The sequence below is a fragment of the Chaetodon auriga genome, chromosome 20 (assembly GCF_051107435.1).
Source record: "Chaetodon auriga isolate fChaAug3 chromosome 20, fChaAug3.hap1, whole genome shotgun sequence".
Lineage (NCBI taxonomy): Eukaryota > Metazoa > Chordata > Actinopteri > Chaetodontiformes > Chaetodontidae > Chaetodon > Chaetodon auriga.
The window spans coordinates 2778983-2799584 of record NC_135093.1 but is presented as its reverse complement, the minus strand read 5'-3'; the positions used below and the strand labels follow the sequence as shown (position 1 = coordinate 2799584).

General features: G+C 44.9%; 1 protein-coding gene across 5 annotated transcripts in view; it reads left to right on the top strand.

Annotated features, from left to right (window-relative positions):
- Positions 1–20602, top strand: part of srcap (Snf2-related CREBBP activator protein) — a 32678-nt gene that overhangs the window by 5531 nt on the left and 6545 nt on the right. Inside the window, exons 4-34 of one of the 5 annotated variants that reach the window (XM_076760865.1) lie at positions 634–675; positions 969–1235; positions 2891–3076; positions 3220–3360; positions 3559–3751; positions 4421–4590; positions 5257–5350; positions 5519–5608; positions 7323–7496; positions 7698–7924; positions 8141–8318; positions 8465–8601; positions 8840–9009; positions 11229–11558; positions 11700–11886; positions 11974–12143; positions 12419–12570; positions 12686–12901; positions 12997–13161; positions 13910–14062; positions 14273–14317; positions 14413–14472; positions 15901–16082; positions 16218–16531; positions 16630–16837; positions 17218–17382; positions 17555–17751; positions 18553–18667; positions 19368–19493; positions 19784–19960; positions 20242–20325. In XM_076760865.1, coding sequence (XP_076616980.1) covers positions 634–675; positions 969–1235; positions 2891–3076; positions 3220–3360; positions 3559–3751; positions 4421–4590; positions 5257–5350; positions 5519–5608; positions 7323–7496; positions 7698–7924; positions 8141–8318; positions 8465–8601; positions 8840–9009; positions 11229–11558; positions 11700–11886; positions 11974–12143; positions 12419–12570; positions 12686–12901; positions 12997–13161; positions 13910–14062; positions 14273–14317; positions 14413–14472; positions 15901–16082; positions 16218–16531; positions 16630–16837; positions 17218–17382; positions 17555–17751; positions 18553–18667; positions 19368–19493; positions 19784–19960; positions 20242–20325 — 5115 coding nt within the window. Of the gene's footprint in view, positions 1–633; positions 676–968; positions 1236–2890; positions 3077–3219; positions 3361–3558; positions 3752–4420; positions 4591–5256; positions 5351–5518; positions 5609–7322; positions 7497–7697; positions 7925–8140; positions 8319–8464; positions 8602–8839; positions 9010–11228; positions 11559–11699; positions 11887–11973; positions 12144–12418; positions 12571–12685; positions 12902–12996; positions 13162–13909; positions 14063–14272; positions 14318–14412; positions 14743–15900; positions 16083–16217; positions 16532–16629; positions 16838–17217; positions 17383–17554; positions 17752–18552; positions 18668–19367; positions 19494–19783; positions 19961–20241; positions 20326–20602 lie in introns of all 5 variants that reach the window. The other 4 variants (XM_076760861.1, XM_076760862.1, XM_076760866.1 and 1 more) reach the window with 4 other exon arrangements.

Below are 20602 nucleotides of genomic sequence, written 5' to 3'. Positions count from 1 at the left end.
GTCTGCGTCATCAGAAGTAAGACAAACAACATATCGCATTGAAACATCGGGCCACATAATACTAAAGGGTTTGTCCTTGAAAGCCAAGATAAATCAGTCGTATCACACTCCACAAAACAAGGGCAGAACTGAAGTAACTGCAGTTTCAATGTTGTAACTCACATTGTGATTGCAGCGATGCTAAAGCGTGTTTATTAGCCGTTCCTTTCTGTATCGTCTTGATTCACACAAAGCTGATATCACTGTCTAATCTGAATGACCCTCTGAAGGCCACACTAAAGCATCTCCACACAGGAGCTAAAGAGGAGGTCAGGGCTCCCTTTGCATCCTGAGGAACATTTCAGGCTTCCGTGATGTGCCACACAATGGAGCTGTTCTTTCATTTAGTGCAGAAGATTTATCTTGGCTGAAAACAAAAGCAGTATTTATTACACCATGATATCCACCATCATGTCATTATGCTTCTGTGACTCAAATCAGATATGCTGGCATGGTTTCACGGTCTAAATATGGCCTAGTTATACCCATCCTCTTGCATGTCCATATTGATGTCACTCATGTGAGCAGTGTTGTTATTATTTAGTGATTTATTCCTTTAAGTTGGCCGCATGCTAAGCCATGTGTGTTTTCCAGCATGGACAGAGCAGGACAGACAGAAAGGCAGTGTTCCTTAAGGTAAGTGGTGGTTGTCAGACACCCAGATAGATTCCTTTTCAACAGGATATTCACCAGCACTTAGTAGTGAGCCACTGTCACTGTTGGAGCTTTTTGACTTAAGAGGACATTCCACTGACTGTTTTACGATTCTAATTCTGCATGAAGGAAGCTGACAGAAAAGTCTGGAGCCTGTTGCTTCTTATAAACGCTCGCTCTAATTCATGCATGTGGCTTTTATCTTAGTCTCGCTGCTTTCACCTTGCTAAGTTAATCTGTAAAATGATTTCTTCATCTTTCTCCTCGGCCTGTAGGTACGCCAGTGGATAGCAGACAGGGTCACCACGAACTCATCTCCGCTCTCACCCTCCACCTCCTCTTCTTACCCGGGTCCCTCACCCACCAGTGATTGGTCCACCCCGCGACGGGAGAGGTCCTCACCTCTGCGGGGTCCTCACGGGAAGTTTGTTTCTCCTTCGTCTGTCGGTGGCTACGGTTCCTCCTCTTCCCCACCTGATCAGGCCACCCCTCACCGCCCCCGTGGAGAGCGTCACACAGACATGGCGGAGCTAGCTAAACATGTGAGTGTTTAAGACACAGTATATGAATCATTTTAATCCGGAAAGCAAAGCAGCCGCTTGAGCTGAGAAGAACACAGTTTTAATAGTCCACAGGTGGTTTGAGGGACAGCAAAAGGCTGCCAGTGTGTAACTGGCAGTAGAAAGCTGAACTAGGTGTGTGTTTGGAAATGACGCATGTCGAGCTCCCTCTCAGTTCCTTTTAGGCTCTCACTGCATGCTCAGACTGCTGAGAATAAGTGCGTTCAGAGACCATTTACTTGAAGCAAGCAGTCCAAAATTTCAATAGCTTAAACATATTGCTTTGAATCTGCAAATGTTCCTGGTTTACAACAGAGAGTTTAACTCTCCGGGAGTGGGGTCTCAGTGATGTGAAAGGACCTTTCCTCAGAAACACTTTTACAGGACCAGCCTCTGGTGTTTTGGTGCATTTTCACTCATTAATAAGAGCTGTATGTTAAATCAAGGTCTGATCCTCATTAGGGACTGATGCAACATTTGACCAGTCTTCTATATCGACCGCTGGTCATTTTAATGGTCCCCTCACGTGTAATTCCTGATTTAACCCCTGGTGGCCTTTTGACTCAGATTTTTCACTTTGCCTCTGGCCAGTTGGATTATACTGGAGAGCACGTGAACTGACTCTGCAGTGAATAATCAACAAAGTTGTGTTCAAGTGTTGGAGATGCTCTAAAGTGCCACTGTCACTATCTTCCAACGTACCAGCTGTCGAGCTGCAGTCCGCTGGAGTCATAACACACAGTACGGGTGGGAATCTCACAGATTGATTCAGAATTGATTCTCTATTCAAAACTGATTCTTGATTCATTAAATAGAAAGGGTAGCACTGTTTTTAGGCTCATACTCCAGCTCACTGTCAGCCAAACCATTTGCTTATGTCTTTATGTTCTATGCAACGTGAAACACACACTAACTGCCACTTACACTAAATGGTTTGATGAAGGCTGCAGAAAAAAGCTGAAATGAAATGATTTTACTGGTACTGGTTTTTACTGGACTGGTAGAGTTCGTACTGTGTATTAAGGCTGAGTCCTTACCGTAGCGGCCCGGGTTTGTTTCCAGCCCGGACCCCTCCGGAGTTGACAGTATTGTTATTTATGTTTTATCTCCATTCATGGAAAGCAGCCTCTCAGCTGCAGCATTAGCTCTGTCATTGTTATCTAAGACTCTGTGCAGGTGCAGGCTTTTGAAATGAACTTGTTTTCTTCAGTTGACCAAAGTCTGTGAGCGTTGCAGTGAGTTGGTCTACCGGCACGTTAGCGCTGGAGTTCGGCGCTATGCTCCAGTAACGTTATTCTCTGGGTGATTCAGTACAAACTACTTCTGCATCTCCTTATAAAAGTCTATTATTTAATTATTTAATCCAAAACATAGCCAAATGCGTTGCTTTTTTATTTTTATTTTTTTTAACGATGAACTAGAAGATGACTATTGTGTGTGCGCTGTACTCCTCCTGCTGCAGTTTGCCCTCATGGTTAAGATCTGCTTTATTTGTTGTGTCAACACGATGTTAACTAATGTTATTACAAATGTTTGGCAAATCTGAATCATTTAAAATGTGAGTTTCAGGAACGTTTCTGTAGCACGCTGATGTGTCGGCAGGACTTACTGAGCGATTTGTTCGTCGTGTCCTTTAGGAAGCAGACATCGAGCATCGAACCCAGGCACTGAAGCGAGAGGGCTTCTGGTCAACGAAGCGGCTCACCCGCCTGACAGAACCGCCACGGCCAAAAGTTCACTGGGATTACTTGTGTGAGGAGATGCAGTGGCTCTCTGCCGACTTCGCTCAAGAGCGGCGGTGGAAGAGAGGAGTGGCCAGAAAGGTGAGTTATCCAGGAGTGTTTCTGTACCCAGAAATGTGTGACTGCTTTAGCCTCACATTTCTACTAGCTTGTTATAATTCTGTTGTATTTCTCATGATGTACACTGTATACGTTCTAGATGTGTTCTGCTGCTGTGTTATCAGGTGGTACGAATGGTGATGCGACATCACGAGGAGCTGAGGCAAAAAGAAGAAAAGGCCAAGAGAGACGAGCACGCCAAAATCAGAAGGGTCGCCTCCTCGATTGCAAAGGAGGTCCGCGCTTTCTGGAGCAGCGTCGAGAAGGTACAGACGATTCGCAAGAACGTTCTGCATCAGTGTTCAGTGATCAGTTTTCAGACAGTAAAAGACATACAGACTCACTGAACAAGTGAAATGATCCACTGCTTTCATGTATAAACGTGTCGTTTAGGCTTTAGCTTCTGTTAATGTTCCAGAGTAAAATTGTTAAGTGTGGTGGTGTCTTGTCTTTTGTCCATAAAGGTGGTGCAGTACAAGCAGCAGTCCAGACTGGAGGAGAAGAGGAAGAAGGCTTTGGACCTTCAGCTGGACTTCATCGTAGGCCAGACAGAGAAATACTCGGACCTCCTCAGCAAGTCACTGGCACCCACCAGGCCTGCTGAAACTGTCCCTCTGACTCCCCCCAAACCTCCTCCAGCTCCCGTTGATGAGGATGGTGAGAAGTTATAATTTTTATATATATCTAAGACCTTCACCTTCTCCGTGTTTTCAGAGCTGAATCATTGGTTCGGAAAGGGACGTTGTCATAGCTACACATCAATGAGGTGAAATGTTTCATGGAAACAAAAAGCCGTTTTCTATTGTCGCAGTCAAGGTTATTGCATCTTTGAGAGAAACGACCATGTTGTCGCATTTCTGTGCAGATCCCACCTGATTAGCTGAGCTCAAAGACGTCTCGTCTTGACTGAGGTGATGATGCCATTACTTGGCTACGGTTAAGCTTGAGACTCGTCAGACCTGTCAGACTTGTCTGCTGCCCGTGTTCTCAATGGCAGCATGGAGGTGGATAGTGACTGTAGTTTAAAGTTTTAAGTTCAGTCAGAAGGACAGACTTGACTGTGGGTCCATTCTCAACAGCAAAGACCGGCTGCTTAGTTATCAAGAATATCTGTCGTTGCAGCAGACTCAAATTTTCACTGAACGGGTTTGAAATGTGTTTAACCAAATGACTTCCTGAGGCCACAGACACTGAAGCCTTTGTTGGTGTGAAAAATGGAGTTTAGCTTCTGCATGGTGTCTGTATGAGACTCAAGAAGTCTTTCTGTTTGTTTGTAGTCAGGAGACAAGTCTTTTTCAGTATGAAACTACTCTGTCCTCTCTGCAGACAGAGACTTTGAGCCTCCCTGTGAGGAGGAGGATGATGAGGAGACCATAGAGGTGGAGGAGCAGCAGGAGGGCAATGATGCTGAGAGCCATCGGAGGGAGATTGAACTGCTGAAGGAGGAGGGCATGCTGCCCCTGGACCAATTACTCAGCACCCTCAAACTGCCACAGGTACCTCCATAAACCTGATGGGACTGGGATTGCCGTCTGAAACCAGAAAACCTCTGAACTCAGTTTAAATTATTGTCACAAGTTCTTATTCAGGCTCTTACTTATAACTTCAGAGGATCAAATGTAGCTCAGTGTCTGCGTCTTTTATATTCTGTGCACCAACTCATGTTTTCATACATGTTCTGGTTTCTTCTGGGAGTTAATAGTTGTGAAAGAAACAAAAAATCAAGCACACTTGCCTTCACTTTATTTACGACGGTTCGGTCCTCAGACCTTCATAAAGGGAAACTGGCGAATTGAATTTTAGTGAGCGGAATTTTTGAGTTCTTTCAGTAAGAATTCATGATGCTCCTCCAGTAAAAGTGAGCTCCATCGTCATTAATCACAATGAAACTGACGGGAGCTCTGAGCCGCGCTCACTCTGAAAATGCTGACAGTCGCAGCAGCAGCAGTAACTGTTGCACATGTTTCCATCAGAATGTTTCACCACAGTATATCTTCAGACCTTTATGGTGTCACGTTACTGACGTCTCTCATGTCCATTAAACGCACATGCACATGCGTTCATTTCAAGGCAGATTTTAACACAGATAACTACTGAGTGCTTGTGATGTGGACCGCAGATGTGTGCATTTCATTTAATCACTGAATCACTGGATCGCACAGGAGTCAGGCTCAGATGAAGAATGCTCTGATGAAACCTCTTCATCGGTGGAGGAGGAAGAGGAAGATGGCGAATTCACTGCCAATGAGGAGGATGGTAAGATGTGAAACAAAAACATACTTCTGGTAGATCGAGAAAAAACATTGCACAAATCGAATGACATGAAATTAAATATTTCCCTTGTGATGAACCCAACTTGGAATGCAAGTCCACGAATGTCTATCAGTGATGTAATATTTGTTTTCTCCCTCTTCCTGTTTTCAGCTGAGGATGAGGAGGACACGATAGCGGCCCAGGAGAAGGTTGAGGGGAATGTGGATCATGCAGAGGAGCTGGATGACTTGGCCAGAGAAGGTAGATTCATCACTGTGTGGAGAAGCGTCTTGTTTTTACTTTGTGTGTTGCTGCTTTGAGGTGTTGACGAATTGTCTGACTTTGTCCTTAAAATTTAACTTTGATAAAAATAAGAAACCTTCCTACAACATGGAGATGATACCTCTGCATGTGAGAGGATGACGCTGGGGGCAGGGCCCTGCTTGACCTCATGTTTGTACTGAAACTGTTTTCAGCTGCTGGAGCTTGAAATATTGCTTTTTAACTGGGCTTCAGTAACGTAACCTTGGCCAAAGTGAGCCTGGGTAACCACACCCTCATAACTGTGCTGGAACCACCCCTCCCACCATGTTTTAACATGCTGCAGAGAAGCGAGGGAGCGACGACTGTGGGAGGCCTCGTGGCGGCGTTGTGTGTGTCATAGAGGGTCACAGGGATCAGTTAGCATGGACAGTGATGTAGAGCTGGTAGTCAGCGCTAACCAGCCTTAAGAAGCTACTGTCAGACTCTGTGTCTCTGCTGGAAAGACAGGAAGGGTTCCTGTGTCGTAGCTAAGCTAGGAGCTGTGCTATGAAAGGCTCTCCGATGTGTTCATGTCTGAGGGGAAGTGTCAGTCCATTCCTGTTCATATAAAAGCCCCAAATATCAAACAGTGCAGTTACCGGTGGCCTCATTTGTTGTCTTTACTGCCACGTTAGAGGGATAAATCTTGTTAATGTACAGTGTTGTTTTTCTGACTGCACTTATCAGTCTTGCTAATGCTAATGCTAGCAGCAGCTGTGTGTGAGAGGCACACACTGGGGCTACAGTTAGCCGGTGTTCTGCTTTTTATACTTGCCGTGTCTGTTGCTACCTCAGTCAGGTGTCTTGCCGACTTCGTCACAGTTAGCGGTTAGAGAATTTGGCTGACCTGAAGTTTAAACTCCAAGCAGACACATACAAGCCAGCTTTAGCACGCAACATAAGACATGATTTGTAGGAAAAGTCATGTTTTCACTGGAGTTTTCAGGCCTGATCTAAACACCAGACTGTATCAGGGCTTGGGCGAGAAATTTCATGGAAAAAAACACTGGTTTCCTTTGGAAAATTTTTGAATCTCCTAACCCCAGAGGACAAATACCAGATCTGAACTGTGCAACTGAAGATCTTTGGCTGCTGGATAAACAAGATATAAGATATGATTTAAGGCCCAACCTATGCTTGATATGCATATATGTCCTTAATTTGGTTTTGGCGAGATATTTCTAAACTATTTCTCTTCAATCCTCAATAAAACCTTACTTTTTAATAAAGATAACATTAAAACACTGAACACTCGTCTGTCTTCTGCCATTTTGGTCATACGGTTCCATCATTTCACATTTTCTGATCCAGAATTGGAGGAATGAGAGGAAATCTATGAACCCCCTCTACTGTGTATAGAGTCAGCATTTTTTGATCGTTTTGCGCCTGAAGCATAGTTCAATATAGAGGAGACGCATCATCGTAAAGTTTGGTACATGTCGAAAAATCAAGGTTTGTTAAAAGTTGATCTGAGAGCTCTCCCAGCACATTTCGTGCTTTTGTATTTTTGAGTGCAGGTTGAATGTGGCTTTGTATTGTGTGTGTGTGTGTGTGTGTGTGCGTGTGTCAGTCAGCTGCATGTCAATAAGCGTATCGTTCATTTTAAGCAGCGCCCTGTTTAAAAACAGGAGCAGTAAACATCTACCCTAACGTCTGTCTGTTCTCCATGTAGGCGATATGAGTGTTGAGGAGCTGCTGGAGAAGTACAAAGGAGCGTATGCCTCCGACTTTGAGGCTCCTTCTGCATCCGGCTCTAAAGCGAGCTCTGATTCGGAGGTGTCTGGGGATGAGGAGGAGGAGACTGAAGAAGATGAGAGTGATGCAGAAAGCAACACTTCCTCCTCAGGTATTAACCAGCTCACAGGGAGTCAAAATAATCTCATGTAAATTGTTTATCTGCTCCCACTCTGACAGCCCAAGATGCAACAACTTCTCAGAAGGGGAATGTTTCCTTCTCCGTCATTTTTAAAGATTGTTTGCTGCTTTTAAGACACGCAGCTTGAATTTATCCGCAAATTATTCCCTCTTTCAAATGTGCTTTTCTCAGATTCACCGGGAGACAGTGCAGACGATGATGACAGTGAGAAGGATGAAGACGAGAGCGAGGAAGAAGACGGCGAAGACGACTGTGGAGATGAAGGGATGGAGCTCTTGCTCAAGGAGGGAGACAACAGCCCACCTTCCTCCAGCTCACGGCCAAAGAAAGAGATCAGCCATATTGCTGCTACTGCGGAGAGCCTGCAGCCTAAAGGCTACACTTTGGCTACCACAAAGGTCAGCCTCGAATATTTAGTTGTAACCTAAAATTTCTTCTAGCTTATTTCTAAGCTTATTAAAGTTTTTTAGTGTCCAAAGATGAAGTTAGTGCTCATCTTTTATTCTAAGAGCCTCAAGTAGTTCAAGAAGTCAGACTAAGGAAACTTTAAAGGGCAAAAATGTAGTCTTTTGCAGCTCTGAACCATAATTATCTCATCTTCTGTCCACTTAAAGGTCAAGACCCCCATCCCATTCCTGCTTCACGGCACATTACGAGAATACCAGCACATTGGACTCGACTGGCTGGTCACCATGTACGAGAAGAAGCTCAACGGCATCCTGGCTGACGAGATGGGTCTGGGCAAGACCATCCAGACCATCGCTCTGCTCGCTCACCTCGCCTGCGAAAAAGGTAACAAACCCAGTTCAGATGCTTTTAGTGCTATTTCTATACACAGCAGCTAAATGGTATTGTTCATTTTAGCTCGTTGGTGACAGGAGGCGACACTTATATTTGAACTCAGATGTTCCTTCTTTCATGTTCAATGACCTGTTCAGGTAACTGGGGCCCTCACCTTATCATCGTCCCCACCAGTGTGATGTTGAACTGGGAGATGGAGCTAAAACGCTGGTGTCCTGGGTTTAAAATCCTCACCTACTTTGGCAGTCAAAAGGAGAGAAAGCTGAAGAGACAGGTTGGTTTGGAAAGCATGATTACATTCAGCACAGGTGTGTTTTCAGTCGTTTGTACTGTATGTTCCCTGCGTGTGGCAGCATTTCTAGAGTGACTGTGGGTTTCTTGCTTTATGTTCCCTAAATACCTAATGGTGACCCAGATTCAAGCTTTTCTTTCCACTATAGATGTGGAAAGAGTTGCTTTTCTAAAAATCACAAATCTGAACCACATTGAGTGTCTCTTTTTTTCTTTCTCAGGGCTGGACTAAGCCTAATGCTTTCCACGTGTGCATCACTTCGTACAAGTTGGTGCTGCAGGATCATCAGGCTTTCCGACGCAAGTCTTGGCGGTACCTGATCTTGGATGAGGCGCAAAACATCAAGAACTTCAAGTCTCAACGCTGGCAGAGCCTGCTGAACTTCAACAGGTCAGTAGAGCGGGTTGTTCTGTATTCTCAGAAAGACACGTGTGCAAACTGAAAGGCTCCAAATGAGTAATTAACGTTGCATCGCTGATTCAAAGCTCCAGAATTAAGGAACACCCAAAGAAGATAACACTGTTGTTACAGACACATGATCATTGATGTAAAATAGCTTCATCTGCTCTTTGAACATTATGCAAACACAGCCAGTGGAACCAGCCAGGAATTATCAGTCCCCGTCTTGTGTCCAAGGGTTGTTGCTTAAGGCTCGAACGTGCTTCAGCACATGCACCCTCGCCTCTTGCAGACATGCACGAGCTGTCCGAATCCATTGAGGCAGACATTCTTTGGTGTATTCTGTCCCTGCAGTTTAAACCGGAGAATTGTCCTCTAAATATAAAGATCCTGCTTTGCCAGAGACAAGCGAACGCGATGTTCTTACGATCCAGACACTCCCTGAACACGTGGTTTTGAAAGTCACTGACGTCAGCAGTGCATGCAGCGCAGAAGCAGGACAACTTTCGCTTTTGTTTCCACAACAGGCTGGTTGGAGTCGTGCAAAATGGTTTACTGTGACTGAAGCAGGAAGAAGGGCATCGTCGCATTTTAGCTGAAAAAACAGCTTTGACGCAAATATTTCTGGCATTTCCAGATCAGTTTATTTATTTATTTACCTTGTTTTCCCAAAAGAAGTGTGCTGATATGATATATATTGCTCACTGTGTGACAAAGTAACCCAGTAGACTGATTATAGCTGCTTTCCTTTAGGAAGTGGTGCTTGTAGGCGGAAAATCTGAACAGATGTCATAAGCGAGTATTATATACCAAGCAGTTTTGAAAAACTAGTAATGCTCATTGTAAAAATCTCTCCTGTCTCTGTAATGTTTCCAAGCACATTCAAGGGTGGCCCTCTGTCTCATCTGTAAGCAGTTGCTTGTCACAAAAAGTCAGTGTGCATTCAGCTGTAGAAGACAAGCCGTCATTGAGTATTAGCCATGTTTGACTTTAGATTCATCCCGAAAATACACCAAACCACTCTGCCATGTCCACGGGGCACAGTGGTGTGTGCATGTGAAGGTTTAACCAGCTAATCTCATTTTTAATGTTTTCTTCTTATCAAAGTGGCTGTAATTAGACTAACTTGCCATCATTTGGCTGGTGGCCTGTTCCAGCTGGTGGTAATTTCTCACTGTTTCACGGAGCTTCAAAGAGTCGTTTCTGCACATGAGGAGGCGCGCACACTGTTTTATTGCATGTACGCTTTTAGTCATAGATCTTCTTCAGGCGTGCAGGGCAGATGGAGGATGAGAGAGCCCTTAAGTGTATGTATATATGGACAGTCAGTGTAAAACATTTGTGTATCTCAAATGTAAAAACCAAGGGTGTTGTTGTCCTCTGAGATGTGGTATGGATCACAAGCATGGAGGCTAAGAGACACTGAAATACTCAAGTGATGCTTTAAAATTATTCAACCATCAATTGTTTTGTATTTTTATGCGTAGTGTTTGATTAATTTGTAGAGATTTGTTTTCACATCAAAGCTGTCCTAATCATTAATTTGATCGATCATAGTGAACCCACAGGGAATTATCACCAGACTGAGGCTCTGCTCTTCCCATCAGCTCTCCTCTTTATAGCGTCTTTCAGCTCATTGTTTTGGTTTTCTTCCCTCTAACTTCACTACAGTCCAACAGTTTTCATCAGCTCTGTTTTCAGCAGCAGCAGGCAGCTGTTTTCAGACACAAAAAAACCTCATAAATCAACTGTGCACTAACCTGCTCAGCACCAAACAGCAGGCAGTCAGAGTTAGCAGCTAGCTGATGAACACAGTGGAGCGTTCAGCCGCTGTGTAAAGAGCCAGATATTTCCCTCAGGACTTAGTGGAGACCAGAAGGAGAAGGAGTATTGGACTTCAGATGGTCACAAACAAAACTCAGAATAAATGTTTATGGTTCTGCGTATCTGCTGGATGTGTAAGGAGGAAACTGTTTTCCATGCAAGCTTTATAAGGTGAGAATATGTCAGCGTTGTGCTCACAGCTTGTTGTGACCAAGCAGCCAAAAAATCAATCAATGCAGGTTTAATGAGTCTTAAGCAGCAGCTTTGAAATCCATTTGTCTGAGACTGCCCATTTATCAGAACTCTACTTCTTCTCCTTTTTCAGCTATAACCTTAATTATAGAAATCAGCATGTTTACATAAACATCTCCACTGTCCTCTTACAGCCACCGGCGCCTGCTGCTGACAGGAACGCCTCTCCAGAACAGCCTGATGGAGCTGTGGTCTCTCATGCATTTCCTCATGCCCCACGTCTTCCAGTCCCACCGCGAGTTCAAGGAATGGTTCTCCAACCCGCTGACGGGAATGATCGAGGGCAGCCAGGAGTACAACGAAGGCCTGGTGAAGAGGCTCCACAAGGTGCTGAGACCATTCCTGCTCAGGAGGATCAAGGTTGACGTGGAGAAGCAGATGCCCAAGAAATACGAGCACGTGGTGCGCTGTCGCCTGTCCAAGAGGCAGCGATTCCTCTACGATGATTTCATGGCACAGGCCTCGTAAGTTATTTATTATTATACTGATATTAACAGGGTTTTTACACTTATCTTAATTATTCCCTATAATTAGAGTTATTTTTGTATTGTTCATATTACTGGCTTGGTCTATCCATTCATCACGTTTTTGTCTCTGGTACACAGGACCCGGGAAACTCTGGCCAGCGGTCACTTCATGTCTGTGATTAACATCCTAATGCAGCTCCGCAAAGTGTGCAACCACCCCAACCTGTTTGACCCTCGACCCATCCAGTCCCCCTTCATCACGCAGCCCATTGTTTTCCATACGGCCTCCCTTGTGCAGGATGCCCTGGAGGTCTCGCCTTTGAAGGTTAGAATTAAAGAGAAAAAAAAATAGTTTCACCTTTTCCATACAGTGAGTGATACTGAGGACTTGGTTCTTGATTTGTGTCCTCAGCGCTGCGACCTCTCTATGTTCGACCTTGTCGGCCTGGAGAGCCGTGTGTCCCGATACCAGGCAGATGTCTTCTTGCCGCGCCACAAGGTCAGCCGCCAACTAATCCAGGAGATCGTGGAGTCCCCTGAACCTCCTCCAAGGCCCAAACCAGTCCGCATGAAGGTCAACAGGTACACAGTACAACCACTGATGCTTCAAAGACGTCTGTAAGCACAAACCTGCGTCAGTATGCCTCTGGTTTGAACGGCTGCACATACTCTCATCTGTGCTGTGAGAGCAACTTGGGTGAGGGGCTTTACTAAAGGTCAGAAAAGGCTAAATTAGGAGGCAGAAGTGGGCAGCGGCGCATGGCCAGTGGGGAATGAAACCAGATGCTTGTCAAGTGTAAAATGTGTATATTAATGCAATGTTTGATCTCTTGCATGCTGGTCCGTCTCTGCTTTAGGATGTTCCAGCCACCTCCTAAAGGTGATAATCGGCCGGTCCTACTGATGAACAAACCTACCTGCTCCGTGCCCCCTGCAGCTCAGACCCCCAAACCTCCTGCGGTTCCTGAAGTCACCTCGACTCCTGCACCTGCTCCTGTAGTTCAACAAGGCAAGTGAAGGACGGACACTACTTGTGAACAAAAAGCTCGAACATGCTTTGTAATTGCCAACCTTTGTACCTTTTTCTTATTTCTCCAAATGCTTTTCTGGTTTTCTTGTTGTAGTGGTGTGTTCGGTGGCGACCACGCCCCCCCCTCGCCCTTCCATGCACCTCACTGCTCAAACTGCAGTGAGATCCAGCGCTCCAAAGCCAGTGCTGACCGTACGGCCCCCCACTGCCTCCTGCACAGCCAGCATCCCAGCTCATCCGAGCCCAAACCCCGGAAACATCATGCCCCAGAGGGTTCTGCTCAGCCCAGACATGCAAGCTAGGCTGCCTTGTAAGTGTACACTGATGCCATTTTGATGTCGTTTTGATGTCATTTTGGTTTGAGAGTGTTTTTAATCCTCATCTTCTCTCTGTTTCCCTCTGAAGCCGGTGAGGTAGTGAGCATAGCGCAGCTTGCCTCGCTGGCTGGGCGACCCGTGTCCTCGTGTCAGGGCAGTAAACCCGTCACCTTTCAGCTTCAGGGCAACAAGCTGACTCTGTCTGGAGCCCAGATCCACCAAGTCCCAGCAGCTCCTGCACGGCAGGTTCAAGGTTAGTGTGGGTCAGTGTGGCTGCCTTGTACTTAGTGTGGGTGAACAGTTTTTCCTGTCATTTAAAATTACTTATGCGCCAGCACCATTTGCTAGTTGGAAAATTGTGGCTTTCTTTCTCAATAATTCTATAAATATATTGAAGTATTTCTTTAAATACCCTTTAATTCCAATAGGGTTGTAGAGTCATCTGTCATGTACATCATTTGTGCGTGATGACCCTCACATGAACGTCTCTGACCAAAATAAAAGTTAAAATGTAGAAGCACGCAATTTCTCCAGTAACCCTCCGCAGACCGTCACTGGATTAAAAGTAAATATATATTTGTGCTTTAAAGTTATGTGAAGTTAGTTTAAAGTGGTTCACAATATGTCATTTGGGTATTCTAAGGCTTCACACCAGATGCCAAAGTGCAGATTATAGGAAAGTTTAGCTGAGCCACAGAACACTCAAGTAGCTATTACTTTTTATACTTTAGTTAAGCCTGACTGCAGTATAATTTATGGCATTTTAAGTGAAAACAAGACATTACAGCTGCTGCCTCTTCAAGATATAATGAAAAATAGTTCTAAAACTGAACAAAAAATTGTCCCAATATTAAACAACCTAACCAGGATGATTTCTTTTGTCTTAATTGTGCAGCTCACTGTTTAACGTATTTATTTAAACCTGATCGCCTAATGAAGGAATGATGTGTGATGAGTGAAAAAGTCCCTGCTTACCTGTCTGCTTCCCGCTCGTGCTGCAGGTAATGTGATGCACCTGGTGTCCAGCGGGGTGCAGCACCACCTCATCAGCCAGCCTGCACAGGTGTCTGTCCAGAGCGCAGCCAACACACATCCTGCAAGCACCTCCGCTGCCCTGCCTGCCAATCGGCTGCCTCACAGTACCTCCTCACAAGGTTTATAATCCTTCATCTCTTACTCTCTCTTTCATGTTCTGCCTCAGAACAGACTCAGCTAACAGACAAAGTGATTTTTAATCTTAAAGGGTTCTGTGCCCTCAAACTTCATAAAGATTGATCGAATGTCCGAATTGGCCAAATATTTTTTAAGTATTGAATTATGTGTTAAAGAAAATGTCATTTTGCCTGAAATATTTTCTGTTTTAGGACAAGAAAAGTCTTTTCTTCTGACATTATCCTCGGACGACCCATGTCAGTTTAAATCCTGTCTTTCAGAGTTGTCAGAATTGTATCTGCTCCTCTAGAGGCCTTGTGTCTCACAGCTGATGTGGTTCATGTTTCCACAGTGACCCCCTCCATGGTGAGCAGCCCCGGCGTCGTGAAGATCGTTGTGCGTCAGACAGCAGGCAAGGAGGGTGGGCCTGTGCCCACACTGGCAGTGGCCCCTTCCCCTCGTGTTGCTCCTCAGGCATCCTCTTCCCCGCACCCTCACGCCAACACCGCCCCTGTCAGAAACACTGCTCCACTGCAAATTACCCAGCGCACCCCCGGTCCTGCTACTGCCCACTACACCATAGCTCCTCCCGGCAACCATAGCTCAACCCTGAACCAGCCCCACCCCCCTCGCCCTGTCCTCAAAGTAGTGCAGCCTCCTCCATCAAGCACAGAGCAGCCAGGTGAGAGAACGAGCTCGAGTTATTATTCTCTGAGCTATAACCCATAAGGCCGTATGCATGCATGACGAGATTAGTGCAATAATGATCTGACCCAGTTCTGCTTCAGTAGTTTTCTTCTTTCCTACACTCCCACTCCAGTTTTTTAATCTGCTTAGAGTACCAGATGTGAGCCGAGTGTAATGTAAGACGAAACATGCAGGGAAGTTTAGATGGTCCCAGCAAAGTATCTGGAAGCCAGTTCAGTGTATTGAAAGATCTCCTCCAGACATGCTTTAAATATATAAAAATGTTCTGCTTTAAATAATTTGCGTCTGATATGGTTTTTCCTTAAAAAAGTTAAATCACCCAGAGCATGACTGTACATGCACTTAAGAAACCTGGTAACAACTGGCTTCCTCCTGTAGGCAAGTTTCTTAAATGTCACGTGAATGAGAAACCTGATTTTCCCAAGTAGATTTCTCCAGTTCTATACAGAAAACTGAGCTTAAAATCTGCTTTTTACAAGTATGCATGCGCATGACAAAAGACTGCAGAGAAGCAAGGTAACAGCAGGGAGGCTGACTGGAAGGAGAGATAATTACACCGAACAATTCATCCTTGAATTTACAATAACTGTCAAAAGTCCAACTGAAACTGACACAAAGTAACCTGTACCAGACTAAATAAGTGATTTCTCACTGCTGATCATTTGACTATCTTCTACCACCAATACAGATGGAATAAGTAAGCCATGGTTCCAACATGAGGTCAGATGTTAGGGAGAAATCTGATTACTGACCTGCTGCATGTGTACACGGATTTATAGTAACCAGAAAACTGCATGCAAACATGTTCACCAGTTACCCACATTGTTTCACAGAGTAACCAGATTTGCGTAAACACAAACTGTGTGAATTTCCACACACAAGATGTCTCCTACTTAAATTCAAATTGAAAAAATCTCATCATGCTGGTTTAAGTTGCATGTTGGACCACAACTGGTTTCCAAATTAGTTGAAACGTCACAAAATGATGCTCATGAAACAGCCTTTTGGTGTCAAACCCTGCTCATACATCATTCAGCACAGTGAATGTCAAACCTCTCGTAGGTCCACAGTTGTTTGTACTGCAGAACTGAGTTACTTACAACAGGCGTGTTCGCTGTGCTTCCTCCCTCAGCTCCAGTTCAGACGGCCACCTCGTCCTCTGCGCCCAAATCTTCTGCAGCACCACGTGACAGCAGCAGCAGCAGCAGTAGTCAGACACCAGTTACCGCAAAGTCTAGACCCAGTACAGGGGCAAAAGCCTACCCTCCACCCAGGAAAGTGCCTCCACCACCTCCTCGCTCTCCTTTCTACGTGGTAAGTATGAAGCACGTATTCCATCAAGTTTTCTTTTACAGCGTTTGGACACATCATTGATGCTGTTTTAGCTCGGTTTCAGCGTCTTGTGTTGCAGCTCTTTACCTCGCTCATGTTTATCCTCCCACTCAACAGAAATGGCTGGCAGATAGCCTTAAACAGCAGCGCGACAGCCGACTGGACTTCATCTTTCGAGTCAACGAGCGCCACTGCGGAGCAAAGCCCATGTATGGCCAGGAGGTTTTGGACTTCCTGACTTTTCTACCCGGTCCCCGTCCCTCGCCAGCTGCCCAGAGCTCTCAGGGGGAGTGGGGCCGCTCGGGCCAAAGCAGCTGTCTGTTCGCACAGTGGCAGAACAAATACGACTACTGGTTTCAGAGTCATGCTGTGAGAGAGGCCATCCACAGCATTGAGGACCGGCTGGGGCTGCTCAGCGACATTGTAGACAGGTAGATAACTGATCATGGATTGATTTTCCTGCAGCATACTTTCCCTGGGACTACAGGAACTTTGACCATTTAACTGTGATTTATTGTGCCCATTTTAGGTTTACATTTGGGATTCCTCCAGTGGAGGCTCCTCCAATCTCCATGCACTGCTGCCATCCTCCTCCCTCTCTGAGCCACAAGCAGGCAGCCTTCTCTTCCATGCTGTCAACTCAAGTCGCTCCGCTCACTCGCAGTCTTCATCGCATTCAGTGTAACATGAGGACCCAATTCCCAGACCTGAGGCTCATACAGTATGATTGTGGTAAGGTTTCAGGGTGCTTTTTTACAGCATGTTTGAGACTGAGAGCAGAAAGAACATTTCTATTCTGTATTTGGCCTTATTTTAACAGCAGTTCACTTATTGTTTATCGACAAAATCATTAAATTTCCTCCTTGAGTCAAAATTTTCCTGCTCTAAAGATCTGATCACTCTTAGCTGATGCTTCAGAGTCAAGTAGAGGTGATTCAGGAAAACCTTCTTTTACTTTTTGCTCATTAGCCTCATAGAATAATCTTCCAAGTCACCTAAAAATCAAACATATTCTATTCATATTCTCTGTTCTGCCAGTTTATTATTCCCTACTATTCCTAAATAATATTCCTAAATAATTGGTATTCTTACTGTGTGCCCCCTGCGTGCAGGTAAGCTGCAGACTCTCCACACTTTGCTGCGGAAGCTGAAGACAGGAGGCCACAGAGTGTTGATCTTCACTCAGATGACACGTATGTTAGATGTGCTGGAGCAGTTCCTGAACTACCACGGACACATCTACCTCCGCCTGGATGGCAGCACCCGCGTGGAGCAGAGACAGGTTCGTACTGACAGATTTTCATCTTATTTTGGACACACTGCTACCACGTAGCTTCCTGACATCCTTTGCCTGACCTGCCGACCTACCGAGTTACAGCAGAATATTTAAGCGTGGTCTTACTCTGCGTCTCTCTAATGCTTATTTTCTGTGCATCTGCTCACTTCTCCTTCAGGCCCTCATGGAGCGCTTCAATGCGGATCGGCGTATTTTCTGCTTCATTTTGTCAACTCGCAGTGGAGGTGTTGGGGTGAACCTGACCGGGGCTGACACCGTGGTGTTCTATGACAGCGACTGGAACCCCACCATGGATGCTCAGGCACAGGATCGTTGCCACAGAATCGGCCAGACCAGAGACGTGCACATCTACAGGTGACAGAATAAAAAAAGTGCAGTGAGCAATGCATTCGTGATGGTGGAGTGCTGCTCATGTCATATATGGTCTGTTTAAAGCTGCAGCTACACTTGAATTTTGTCCTTTAAACTTAAAACACAGAGTTACAGTGCTTAGAAAAGGTACAGGGATTCTGCAGGCTAAGTTTTATGTCTTAATGTAGATCCCCACGTGTTTGTATGGAGGGTAGTGGCGCCAGGAAGCCAGGATTTACTGCTTGAGCCTTCAGGAGGAGTTGTAGTTCTAATTTCAGGAAACCATACTGGGAAGTCCCCAAACTCCCATTTTCTCGTGGCAGACATTTTGATGCTGTTGCAGGAGAAGCACATGTGTAACTAATAACATGAATGAGGCCTCTAATTCATTTGTGTGTGTCAGTCAGCATGCTAGCAGCCCAGCATTCACAACAGCAGGGTCCTAGATCCCCTACACATAAACAGAATGCAGCCAATGTTTATCACAGTGGATAAATCTTTTGTGAAAAGTCAAAATGTCTGTGAAAACAGTTCTGTGTGTGTCCCCACTGCAGTGAAACAGCACAAACAGCAGACGAGGACTTTAAAAACAATGAGACTCTAGATAGCTGGTGCATGATGGAAAAAGTGAGGATTGTGGGAGTGAGAGGAGGAAATGGCTTTTCATGGAGCTGTCAATCAGCACTCGTGTTATTTTAATGCCATCGTGGTTCCTTCATAGTGCTGATTAACTTCAGTTCTGCTTAACGAAGAAATGTGATTTCAACAACAACATGTTAATGTTCTTTTAATGATCCTCTTCAGGCTGATCAGTGAGCGCACAGTGGAGGAGAACATTTTAAAGAAAGCCAATCAGAAGAGGATGCTGGGAGATATGGCTATCGAAGGAGGAAACTTTACCACTGCCTTCTTCAAACAGGTACGGATTAACAGTGGACACACTTTGCACAAACAACAAAAAAACAATCTTTTTTTTACCAATGCTCCGCCTGATGAAAGTACACTGGAGGTTTCCTGTGAATGAAATCATTTCATATGGCACGCAGGATAACATCTATTTTATCACCATTTACCACATCTCTCTGTTTCTATTTATCATGTAAAAGTGCAGGGGACAAAGTAAAAGACAGCCAAATATGTTAATTTGTCTCTCTTTTATCACCTGCTGCCTCACATGTAACTGCGTGTTAATGATGTGATGATCAGTCATTGTTTTATCCAACCAAACGTGTTGCAGCTGTGTGTTTGATGCCTAATTGACTGTAGCCCCTGAATGCACATAAAGAAAAAGCTGTCAGAGACGAGCAGAGGAAGACGAGGATTAAAGTCAACATGAAAGAATAAATAATAATAGTAAACAATAAAAACTGGATTTTTTTTCATTGCAGAAACGGTCCATGGCCTCTTCACCTTTAATTAGATGTATTCAGAGCCACCTTTACAGTAGTACCTATTGTGCTGTTTGAAGTACGCCAACAGTGCAACGTTTTCTAATTAATGCATTAAATGAATCACACGATTAGCATAACTGCTCTTTTTGAGTGCATCACCGTGGTGATGTCAGGACATTAAGCAGTTCAAGTGCCTCTCATTGTTTTCGTGTTCACTTTGTTCCTCAGCAAACCATCCGAGAGCTGTTTGATATGAACGACGGGGAGAAGAGGGAGGTGGCGGTGGAGCTATCAGTGCCTCAGGCTGAGGAGGAGGAAGCTGTCAACAAGCAGAGCACCACCATTCTGGAGCAGGTTAGATGCATCACACGCCTGCATAGTGACGTATATAGCACCTAGAATTTGGGAATCAACAAAACTAAACACACGCAGCACAGGACAGAGTTGAAGAAGCTCCTCGAATAATATCCTGTACATACAGAGTTATTTTTGAAGCATTTACAGAAAAAAAGTCCCAAAGTAGTGTAGATGCTGTATTTTTTTGGAAGTTGACATAGGCCTAAGTTAAAATCAATCAGCCACAGCATTTCCGATCAGTATGACGGCGTACAGTTAAGCTGATCATGTTGAAATGATCCTCGCAGGCCCTGTGTCGAGCCGAGGACGAGGAGGACATTGTAGCAGCCTCTCAGGCCAAAGCAGAGCAGGTGGCAGAACTGGCGGAGTTCAACGAGAACATACCATTGGATGACGGAGGGGAGCAAGAGGAGGTGGAGGAGCTATCCAAGGCCGAGCAGGAGATAGCTGCTCTGGTGGAGCAGGTGAATAATCATGCAGTTCTCTAATTGAATTGTTCATCTAAAATCCAGAATAGAACATTGGTTTGAGCTCTTGAATAGCTGGAAAATACATCTGCAGTATAAAAAATAAGTTTATCCATAGCTGAAGTGGAAACATCTGTGGGGCGTTGCTGCTTTCACTGCCGGTTGTCAGTGCAGATGGGGGTATCTCAGCTGTAACCAAAACAGTTGCTGTTTATCTGCATTATATCTACAGTTATTCTACGCTCTGTTAACTCACCGTATTCTCTGCCTGTCCCCAGCTCACTCCCATTGAACGCTATGCCATGAACTTCCTGGAAGCCTCGTTGGAAGATGTATGCAAAGAAGAGCTGAAGCAGGCTGAGGTAACACCACAACTTCACCTTTACTAGGTTTGAATTGAAAAACAGGATCTGTGTCTGAACAGCTTTCTAAAACTTTGACTTGCTAAATTCAGTGTCAGACTCATCTTAATTACTGTCTTCAGCACAACTAGTGGTTATTTTAATTTTCCAGCAATTATTTTTCAAATAATTGATTCGTCATTTAGTCTGTAAAAATAGTGAAAAGTGTCCTTCACGCTTTCCCATAACTGAAGGTGATGTCCTCAAATCTGCTTCACACTGTTACTGACTAGTCCAT